Here is a 12,007-nt window from a genome sequence, read left to right on the forward strand (position 1 = left end):
TATTCAGCAATGATTAGGAGCAACTTTTTTATAGTAAATTTTAAATTTAAAAATCAGGGTTATATATGAAAGAAGCAGTGTGGCAGTTAAGACTTTCCTGCCTGGTCTAGAATAAGAATGGATGATTAGGTAACACTCTTTGTTAAGCAAAATAACAACTTTCTCAAGGTCAGATCAAGTTGTAAATAAAAGAGTTCTTTTCTTTAATTAGAAATTTTAACTCTATACTACTTCTATATAACCCTTGTAGTGAAAAGAAAGGGAACTATCTGCTTAAGAATAATTGCCACATATTTTAAGCTCTAATAGTGTTCTTAGTCAGACTCAAATACAAAAAAAAGTGTTTAATTTTTAATTGTCTAAGTGAATTTTCTTATAGGCATTAGCTCATCAAAACCAAACATCTTTATTTGATTTCCCTCTCTTACTTAGGTATTCTAAAGAGCAAATAAGTCTAGAATCCACCTCTAAATCTTTGATAGCATTGTGGAAATGAAAATTGAAATATTTTTATATTTTCACTTTTTTTTACCACTTTGCATATGTGATATTAGAAATAAATGGGGAGGCGAGGGAAGAAAAATCCTCAAATGTTTCAAGATTAACGGCAATTGTAAAATTTATTCAATTCTTAATAAGCTTTAAGCAAATATCAAACTTTTTGTCATGAAGTCTGAGGTTTGCTTATAACTAATATTTATTTCTACATGTCATAATAATCTTACTTTTAATAAAATGCAAATTTGTTATAATGGCCACCATTCATTTATTTTGTTTATTTTTTGATGAAAGAAATTTTAGTTCTTTTCCCTCTTTTAGCTGCCGACAGTATTTGTTATTCATAGATGTTGTCTTCAATGAGGTCTATCAAAGTGCAAAACTAGATGGGTATGTTTTGCTTTTTTTTTTTTTCCTTTAAAATGGAATGGTCTTTCCTTATGCAGTGTTCTTAGGTGAATTCTCTTGTTTAAGAAGCCAGAATACAAGAGAGTGCTATATTAGTGTATTATTCTCACAACAAACAAGCACTGTTCTGTTGCTACCTGCTTGGCCATTGTTTCTGATTGTGTGCGCTTTGCAGTGGTATTTGGATGGTTTCCTGCTCTCTGCCAGCACAAAAAGGCATTTCTGTTACAATGGCCCCTAACCACACAATGACGGCATTAAGGATTTATGTGGAGGTTTCATTATTTTCTCCTCTTTTGTTCCTTCCAGGATGTCTTCCAAGCGACCAGCCTCTCCGTATGGGGAAGCAGATGGAGAGGTAGCCATGGTGACAAGCAGACAGAAAGTGGAAGAAGAGGAGAGTGACGGGCTCCCAGCCTTTCACCTTCCCTTGCATGTGAGTTTTCCCAACAAGCCTCACTCTGAGGAATTTCAGCCAGTTTCTCTGCTGACGCAAGAGACTTGTGGCCATAGGACCCCCACCTCTCAGCACAATACAATGGTAGGTTGCTCATGGTCTCTTGTGCCTACACTCACTTTTTGACCAGTTTGCTCCTCTGATAAGTTTGGCTTCAGTCTTTTGCTTTAGAATTATCATCTACTTAACAGCCATACACAAGATTCATTCCTAACCTCTTAGAATTCTTTATAAGTAAATAGATTCCAGTAGGAAGTAGAAGATGCTTTTTTCCCCTGTTTTTCAAGAATTTTGCTGTTGAGACACTTACAAGTTAATTAGAAGAAAAAAACATACATATAAGAATAATGTTAAAATAGCACATTTAAAGTTAGCATGAAAGTGAGATGTCACAGTATTTCTATTAAAGGTTTTTCTGGGGGTGCCTGGGTGACTCAGTGAGTTAAGCGCCTGACTTCGGCTCAGGTCATGATCTCACGGTTCGTGAGTTCGAGCCCCGCATCCAGCTCTGTGCTGACAGCTCAGAGCCTGGAACCTGCTTTGAATTATGTGACTCCCTCTCTGCCCCTCCTCCATTCATCCTCTGTCTCTCTCTGTCTCTCAAAAAATAAATAATAAAAAAATGTTTTTCTGGATAGAGTTACAACATATTTTGAACATCTCCACCATGATAAATCAATGTTTTTCAATTCTTTGCTTTGCCCAGATTGGATTCCAGTATTCCTTATGGTACTGGGAATATTATAGAAGAATATATTTTATAGAAACTACAGTTTTTTAATGCGACTGCAATAATTTCTAAGTCTCATTCACGCTGTTTTGATAATTCGGTAATTCCCTGGTGCATCCTATTCCTGAATTTGCAACTCAGGATAACTTATCTGGCCCCTTGTCCTGGGGTCTGGCTCATTGCGGAAGATTAGGAAACTGTGGTTTCATGGACGGGAGGGAAGAAAAGTGGCTTAGCATCTTTGGCTGAAACATATAAGCGTGTGCACACACACACATACACACACACACACACACACACATATACACACACACGTAAGCCTTTTAGGTCCTTCTTAGGAACTTAAATACACAATCAGCATATTGGTAAGGTAGCAGGGCACTTAGCTGCCAGTAAAACCACCCTCACCTTTTCAACATGACTGCTTGGGTAGATGGGTTTTGTGACCTTCTCCTCTTCTACTTCAAGGATGGTGGGGCCATTAATATGAACCAGATTACACCAACAAAATTATGTTTCCTCAGACATTCTCATACTTATAAAGACAAGGTTGATTCTGTGAAATGTTTTTTTTTTTTTTTTGCTTTCTCTAGAAAATTATTATATATCACAAATGTGCTTGGAACTGAAATACGCCTACTTATTTATGTTACTAAATTACCATATATAGAATTAAATCAACAAGAAGAATCAGATATCTCCTAATAACTGTGAAATGGATGCTGTTCTTTGATACTCACATCAGATTTAAATACCTCTTTCAACATTTTAAGCCTTACAGGTCAGAATTGCACTGGGTATGTGACTATGTGCCAAGATTTTCCCCTCAAGGATAGTATTTCCGCTAACACTGTGTAACACTTATATAGATGTGGCATTTTAATCACATTATCATATTAACTCATTTGACCTTCACAGTAATACAGTGGGTGTTATTTTTGGTCTCATTTTACAAATGAGGAAACCGAGGCACATAGGGGTTAAATAACTTGATTAGATCACAGTTGATATGCAGGAGAACCAGGGTTGTTTACCCAGACATTCTGGCTTTGGAGTCCATGCTTATAAACATTACAAGCTCCTCACAAGAGCACATGCATATTTTGTTATCTGATTATCTCTTATTTGGCAAGCTAAATCATACTATCCATATCCCTACCTTCTTTCTCTACTTATTAGTTATGTGCAATGATACAACTTTTTGGTCTCCTCTCAAAAAGGTTAAATTAGGAAAAGGAAAGGAGAAAATGGTAGTACACAGTTCAACAGGGTAAGGAGATCATACCCTGTATTTGGCATTGCATCTCTGCTAATAGCTTTCCTCTCTCAATATTTTGACCATTGCGTTCTCTCAAGGAGTGCTTCTTCGTTTTTTGCCTTGTGATATTACTCTAAACATAAACACAAATTTGAAGGAGTGGATATAAATAGTTATAACCAGAAGAACATCACAAAGATAAAGGGGAGATTATTTTAAGTTTATTCAAGGATGGATATAAGAAAAGTATATTAAGTTACATTCTGAAGTTGGCTTGAGGGGATGCTGTGATGCAGGATGTTAGTGAAAAGGAAACCATTCAGTTTTTAATGGAGAATTCAGTTCAACTGGATACAAACTATGAATCGCCTACTTTGTACCAAGTTTGTTGTTGTTGTTGGGCACTATGGAAATAGATTTGAATAAAACACAACTCTTTTCCCCAAACAACTTCATCTAGAGTAGCAGTTCTTAGCCAGGGCCTATGGGATCTCCTGAAAATGAGTGGACAATTCTGTATTATGCATACATGTGAGTAAGATCATAGGTTTCATCAGATTCACAAGCTGATCTCAGGATACAAGTGGTTTAACTTAGTTTTAGTGACATGAACACTGATGCTTTTACTTTACGTGTAACTTGTTTGTAAATTTGTTCCTGCCTCAAATGTTTCTTGATTCCATCAGCTTTTCATCTCTTGAGTAGACAAGTCTGTGGAAAAGTCTGTCATATGATCTCAGAGTTTTAGCTTCTCTCTCTGGTTTTTCTTTCAATATTCACTGGACTTGTTTCCCTGAGAAATGAGTTGGATTATTTATCCCACTTTGGAAACTAATGCGCGTCCTTGTTTCTGACAGGATTTAGTCTAAAACCCTTTGGCTTAGCATAAAATTCTGTATAGAGTAGCACCAAACTATGGCTTTGGTATTCTCTTCTGCCACATCTGGCCATGGACCCAGTATTCTTGTCATGCCAAGTTTTTCATACAGGTTCAGAAACATACCAGGTGACCTCGAATGACACAGCTTTATTCTTTGTACCTGAAAGGATTTTACCTTCCTGATGAACTATGTTTCTCCCACAAGACTGAGTTCAAAAATTGCTTCTTTTTGAGATGCTTCTGCTTACTTCCCAAGTAGAATGCTTGCTGAATTATTCTTTTATCTGTGACATTTATTTATTCTTTTCTCATGGCCTACATTATAATTTATGTGTTTGTACGTTTGCCTGTCTGTATACTGTATTTCTCCTTGAAGGCACAGTCATACAAATCATATATATGACATATATGAATATATTTCTGATACTTACCACATAATAGACACTCAGTGTGTGATTACTAATTACTGGCAGAGTTCATATGGATGATTAAATAGTGAATATGTTTTGGGCAGAGTTGTTAAGGCACTATTCATGGCGAATATGCTGATTTTCCAGAAATTTAACAACTAAAGTAGAATATACTAACATAATATATTCAGAATGCTTCAGGAAGTGTGTCATAATAGCCATGATATATTCAGCTGTTAAGCTGATTTATATATTTTATTCATTTATCAAAATGATTGAATATATTTATAGAATTGTTATTCAACACAAATGCATTATACTTTTTCTGGGTAGTAGGCCATTGTCATGTTCACTTAACAGGAACTTTTATTTAAGTAGGAAAATACAGTTTATTAAAAAAAAATTAGTGTTTATTTTTGAGACAGAGAAAGACAGAGCATGAGGGTGAAGGGGCAGAAAAAGAGGGAGACACAGAATCCAAAGCAGCCTCCAGGTGCTGAGCTGTCAGGACAGAGCCCAATGTGAGGCTCGAAGTGATGAACCGTAAGATCATGAACTGATCTAGAGTCAGATTCTTAACCAACTGAGCCACCCAGGTGCCCCAGGAAAATACATTTTCTATCTTTTCTCTGTTCAATATCTTTGAAAACAGAGACAATGTTTCACGGTCTCTATTTCAAAGAGTTCAATTTAAGGAGAAAAAAAAAACAGGTTTCCAGATTTCATTGCCTGTTTATGTGTGACATTCATACTCTATTCTTAAATTTAAAAAAAACATGAGAGGTCCACATTTTATATTGCCAATATAGTTTAGAGACAAAGTAAAACTGATGAGTAATCTCTGTAAGGCTGGCTTGAAGTTACATAGAGATATTCTCTGTATAACATTTAAGTTGGAAAATATTTTCTGGAATAAAAGTTCTGTACACTTCACAATTGTTGCCATATAAAGATTTTGAGAAATTAGCGTTGTTTGTTCATATCCAATGTATGCAGGCATTTGGAATTGGGTCAAATGAAGATACAATTCTTCCTTTCTGAAGTTGTGTTTATTGCCTTAATGTTTTGGAGAAATGGATTAAATGCCTAAATAAGGGCAGCTCACAGACAGTTATATTGGTGTGGATACTATGGGTGCATCTATTCTTGGAATGGTTTACTCATTATTCAGAGTACATCGTAGATGAAGTGTCTTCAAATTATGTACATATATTTATTTAAGAAACTGTCATATTTCTAATAAGTGTAATATTGAGACACATATTGCATAGGTATGTAAAAGACAGATTTTGTGGGTTTCTTTTCTGAAGCTCTTATTAGCAATTAATGACAAATTTTGATTTTCATGTAATCTTCAAAAAGGTGAAAGTCAAGGTTGGAGAGTCATAGTCTGACATGAGCGGAAGGGCAGTACGGGGCTTTACTTCTACTGAGAAATAAATCTTCCTGTCCCCTTCCCCCCTTTTTAAACATGGGTTTGGAGACTGTCACTGTAGAGTTTCAGAGACAAGCAACAATCACTGTAATTTCGGGTGGTTTTTAATAATAGTTCTGATACAGATGAATTTATTTCATGATGCAAAGAACTGTTGAGAACAAACATATCCTCATGTCAGTCAGTGTGATTACAGATGAGCACCAGAAGGGAAGAGAGGGAGTCTGAAGAGAAATTAAGTAGCAGCATCAGAGGCAGCTAAGGGACCATTTTGGTGCTCATTTTCTGTCTGGTTGCATTGCTACTTCTGCTGCTTAGATTGTTGTTGAAGTGTCAAATGTGATGTGAAATGAAAGTCTTGACCACCTGTGGTCACTGAATAGTCAATTGTCTCTTTTTTGTTTTTTTTTTTGTTGTTGTTGTTTGTTTTTTTCACAGAAGGTATACTCTTATCTCAGCCAAACTCTCTTTTGACTTCTTAAAATCCTGTTGAGTTGAGTGACTACTTTTGTGTAACTTTAGAGTGTCTGCTTCCCAACAGTGACTTTTAAAATATACAATTATTTATTATAACAGTACAGAATTTTTATTAAAAAAATAATTTGAGTTGCTCACGTTATAGATAGCTCAATTTCCTATGAAATAAATATTGCATGTATATACATTTTTTAACATTTAAAGATCTATTGGATCTGAAAATATGTTTTAATCTATTTTAATATATAATGTAATGTCTGTATTGATAATATTTTCCTGGAATTGTTTAAAGAAAATTCTGGGACATACTATATTGGGATTAATAATTTGATTTATCTTAATGTCAGTGTGTTTAAACATTGCAGGGACACTAGTTATCATAAAGCAACATTCAGTGTGAGTCAGTTTTCTTCCTGAAGTCCATCAAAAGAAGACAAAAGTGTTTTAAGTTGAATAATTTTTTTAACTCTTTAAAAAAATGTTTATTTATTTATTTTGAGAGAGATCACAAGCAGGGGAGGGGCAGAGAGAGATAGGGAGACACAGAATCCAAAGCAGGCTCTAGGCTCTGAGCTGTCAGCACAGAGCCTGACATGGGGCTCAAACTCACGAACCCTGAGATGATGTTGTGAGCCGAAGTCAGACGTTCAACCCAGTGAGCCACCCAGGCGCCCCTTAAGTTGGATCTTCTATAGAAGTTGGACATATAGCTGGGAACCAAGTATAACACTATGGCAAGGCTCCAACGTATAAAATCCAAACTTAATGATGAAATTCACTTAATACATGTGACAGAGAAAAGTTTTTACTTCCTCTGGATTACTGTCAACTCCTGGGATTACTTATTTGCCCCCCCCCCAAATAATTTTCATTGCTATATTATAGCTGTGTCTTGAAATACTCTTTATATGGACTTTGCTTATATTAGTAATGTATCTTCAACGTTTGACTAGGATAATGTTATGTATGAAGTACTGTTCAGATAATATACAAAAGAAAAGAGAAAAATACATGTGTTATTTAAAAATAAGTCACAGAATAGGACTTTAATTATGGTGTGGTAAAGATTCCTATTTCTATATGGCAGTTTTTATAAGCTTTTAAATTTCTGGTTACCTTTGTACATCAAACTTAGCATAAGTTATTATGATGGTATAATGCATACTGTTGTTAACACCAGTGAGGTTATTGTGCAAGTTCTAATAATGAGAATTTCATTGTTTAGGGAGAGCAGTCTCCTACACTCTAGACAAAAGTGTAATTACTTTTGAACGATGTGGAATGTGTGCAGTTTAATAGCATGGAGAATAGATTCAGAAAGATTCAGATAAGTAAGCTTGGAAGCCATATGTGCAGTGTGGCAGTATAAAATTATGATAGTAGGCAGTATAATTCTACACACACATACCCGATTTCACACAGTTTATCTCTAAACTGTTGTTTCTGTAAGAGATAGGCTTGCTTATCTGAACAAGGCCAATTCAATTGAAACAAGGTGAAAATGGTGACAAGTTTGTATTTGTTTTTTATGGTAAATTGATGTTTATCATACAATGAAATTACATTGTTACCAACATTATTCTGTAAATGTTGTCAGAAAATACCACATGAAGCTGTTTATCTAGATATAATCCAAGGCTTGTGTTTGAATGTAAGCTGTTCAATCTTATACTTGCATTGTTTCTGGAAATTACTCCCAGGGCTAGCAGGAATGAGGACATGTGAAAAACAATCAGTTGGGGTTCATCAAAGCCACTGGATAAGTTGTGCAATGGGTCTTTTTGTCCTGTTGCCTTACAATTTCATTCCTTTGGGTTGGGGGGAGGGCTGAATATCAGTGGGGAAAACCTTGATTCATTTGATGTCCACAGTATATTTGAAGTACTACTGTTGAGTTTAAAGTTAACTGGGCCTTGAGAAATTAAGGAATGTACTCTCCCACAGTGGGGAAAAAGTGCTATGTGGGAGTTGCAGGCTAGTTCAGGACACTTGATGAGTATCCCCACAAAATGCTATCCAGTGACAGGTGAATAAATAAGAACTTCTAAATCTGTAGTAACGGGAAAATGTGTTTGCTTAAGAATATGTGGCCTAATGAATTTAATGACTTTCATTTAATAGGAAGTATTGTGGAAAGATCCAACTTAATTATATACAATGAATACCTATCACCAGAGATAGGGAGATGAATAAGAACCCTTCCTTCCTGTGCCTTTTTGTATAGTATGGGGATAAGATAACCAGAAAATCACCATAATTTTTTATAAAATACTAGAACCCTGATACAGGCTAACAAGTGCTAAGGAGATTAACAGATATTTACATCTCATTGGATATCATTAATATAAGGTTTTTAGTTAATGTTTCAGTATAATTTTGCCTTTGCCACATATTTCCCCAGGAGCAATAACTAAGAAAGAGGAAAAGAGCAAGTTAAAAAAAATACTGAAGACAAAGCATACTGTAAATATCTTAACATAAAATATGAGGAAGTTAGTAAAATACATGTCTCACATTGATAGGAAAACAATCAACTACTTTAGTTATTGGGGTTTTGCATGTTTCCTTTCTTTTTCTGTGTGACCACCTTGAATGAGGTGGAAAGAATGATGAAATACTTGGCTAGGGTATTGGAAATAGCAAAGACACTAAGAAGCCGTGCTGGAAATTTACTTGACTGGTGGCCCTGATTTTGTGGAATGGATAGGTATCCCTCTTTATTTCATTTACTATTTCAGATCTACATAATAGAATCCTTTGTATTTGGGAGTTAAAAATAAGGAAAAGTTTGAGGACCAACTTTCATTTTGTAGCTTAGATATTTTGTTCTCAGTTCTTCATCATTTTCTTCCTTTGATTCTTTTCCTTCTTTGCTCCTCGTTTCCTCGCTTTTAGTTTGCTCCTATCAGAAAAACATTCTTAATGGGTTCTCTTGTGGATCTCAATGGAGCCATTATCAGGAAGGAAGAGAGGGTTGGAGAATCAGCACCATTGTGCTCTGATATATACTTCCTTCTTATTTACATATATTGCCTCTTGGGGGCTTGCCAAACTTCCTGTAGTCAGTCTAGGTTTCTCTTACTGTATGTGATTAATAAAGGTCAGTTGGTTCTATGATAGAATTTTCACTGATTTTTAGTTCTTCACAAAACTATGTGGCATATTTACTCAATTTATTCAGAAATCATATTTGCTTTTCTTTCATGATTCAATGTTGATAGTAAATTATAATATTATATTTAATGTACTTACTGGAAAAAAGGACTTAGAAGTCTATACCAGTTTTGATATTAGTTTTGGAAATTGTGCTTATCATTGAATCCAAATGTCTGGGACCTAGTGCTTTAGCAGATATGTTATGCTCTTTGTGTGCCTCTTTTTAGCTTCTATTTTAAATTATTTGACAGCTTCTGTCACTATTTTCAATACGTTCTTGATTCCTTCTTTAACTCAATTATTACTTTTTGTCTTCATATTTCTTTCCTAAATTTGAGATTTTGTAGAGATTGGTAAAAATGGAAATGATTTACATAACTATAAGGTGATTTTGATGTTACTTTAAATGTATTAACTTAGTACGAGTGATAATAGCAACGAGTTTCTCATTGTTTCTTATTCTGTAATTGCAAGGGACAGTCACTTAAGGGAATGCAAAATAAATAAGAATTTTCCAGTGTTGGTGACTGAATTCTAGGAATTAGAATGAAAACCTACAATTGTCAATGGGACCTCAAAATATTTCAAATAATACCTATACCATATTCCCTCTTGGCTTTATCAGTTAGATACAACTATCTACTGTACCTAAAAAGAGAGGAATTATCTTTGTAGAGCAGTTTCTCTAAAAAGCACAAACACTGGCACTTAATTTGGATCTTAAGAAAGTGAAGTCATACAAAAAAAAATGTAAGGAAGTATTGGGTTTTCGTTCTAATTTCTTTTTCTCATGTATTTTGTCAATTAGACTCATACACCTTTCTCTTTTATAAGTATAGACAAACACAAATGCCTGCATTGGTGGGGGGGGGAGCTGATGGATTTTCTAAAAACAGAAAGGAATTCAATAGTACAGAAAATCTAATAGGAAGATAGAAATGAGCACTCTGAAGAGGAAGGGTTCCTTAAGAAATGCCAATCTGAATTCAGAATGAACACTTTTGCCACATGAGGTGCTTTTAAAAGCATTAAGTTAGGGGTGTCTGGGTGGCTCAATTGGTTGAGCATCCAACTTCGTCTCAGGACATGATCTCACGGTTTGTGAGTTCAAGCCCCGCGTCGCGCTCCGTGCTGACAGCTCAGAGCCTGGAGCCTGCTTCGGATTCTGTCTCCCCCTCTCTCTGCTCCTCCTCTGCTCACACTCTGTCTCTCTCTCAAAAATAAATAAAGATTAAAAAACAAATTTAAAAAAAAGCATTAAGTGAGTTTAAATTCTTTTCTTCCTCCACAAAGTTTGAGATGCCCATAATTTGTACTGGCATGAAAGCTGTCATTAACAATGAATTCATTACAGCATTTTAATATGAGACCAGCTTGATCATTTTGTACCCTTTCTCCCCCCATTTTTTGTTTTACAAAGTCAATTTTATGTTTTTCTATGCTCTGTAGAGGAGAAAGCCGAAAGTTCTTTGTTACTTGTAGCGGGGAAATAAATGTAAAGCTAACTTAAATTTACAGTTGTAATCGTTCCTTTTGTTAACAGATCTTTTTACATACGCGGCAAGCTTTTTAAAACTTTTTCCCAGAGACAGTTTTTAGGAATGATCCATGTGAGCAGATGAGGTGTGAATGTAAGGAGAGCAGCCTTGGGCAGCTCTGTGACACTGACATCACATGATAAAGTAAATGAACACAAGTGACTGGATTTTGTGTCTTATTTAGTCAAGGCTGCTTCTGCGGCAGCAGAGCAAACAATGTTATCATTATATAGAGAAGCAGTGTTTACTTCAGTGTCTCTTCTTAGCCCTTAAAAATCCAGCCTGTCTCGAGATAAAACAGTTAATCTTGTTGGTCGATAACCCTAAATGAGAGAATAATATTCTAAGAGTGAATAAACAATTTTTAATGGAGGTAGGATATAAAGAAGGAGCATAACCACAAAGGCACTATTAAGGACCTTTTTATGTGTGTATGAATATAAAATATGTATCATGTAAAAAGTCAAAACCTATATTAATGAGTAACAAAAAATAGGTTACGATAATTTACAGTGTTAGACTTAATAAGGTGCTAAGCCTGGTACCCCCTTCTGCTGCTGCTGCTGGACCCTTCCCTCTGTGTAAACATATATCTGGAGAGGGGGATATTGCCGGGCTGTTACCAGTATCCATCTTTAGGCTTTGTAGCAGTGGCTGGCATGCTTTGCACACCAGGGACACAGGAGTCAGAGAACATGCTTCTTCTGAATCTGAGATTTTGATTTCCCCAGAGTCATCAGTAGAATATAAGAAGCGACTT

At 35.4% G+C, this 12,007-nt stretch overlaps 1 protein-coding gene across 20 annotated transcripts in view; it reads left to right on the forward strand.

Moving 5' to 3' along the window:
• SOX5 (SRY-box transcription factor 5) overlaps positions 1-12,007 on the forward strand; it is a 1,021,816-nt gene that overhangs the window by 661,918 nt on the left and 347,891 nt on the right. For 18 of the 20 annotated variants that reach the window (XM_058743357.1, XM_058743360.1, XM_058743362.1 and 15 more), the window contains one exon: positions 1,216-1,447. In XM_058743357.1, coding sequence (XP_058599340.1) covers positions 1,216-1,447 — 232 coding nt within the window. The remainder of the gene's footprint in view (positions 1-1,215; positions 1,448-12,007) is intronic. The other 2 variants (XM_058743368.1, XM_058743369.1) reach the window with 1 other exon arrangement.

The sequence above is a fragment of the Neofelis nebulosa genome, chromosome 8 (assembly GCF_028018385.1).
Source record: "Neofelis nebulosa isolate mNeoNeb1 chromosome 8, mNeoNeb1.pri, whole genome shotgun sequence".
Classification (NCBI taxonomy): Eukaryota; Metazoa; Chordata; class Mammalia; order Carnivora; family Felidae; genus Neofelis; species Neofelis nebulosa.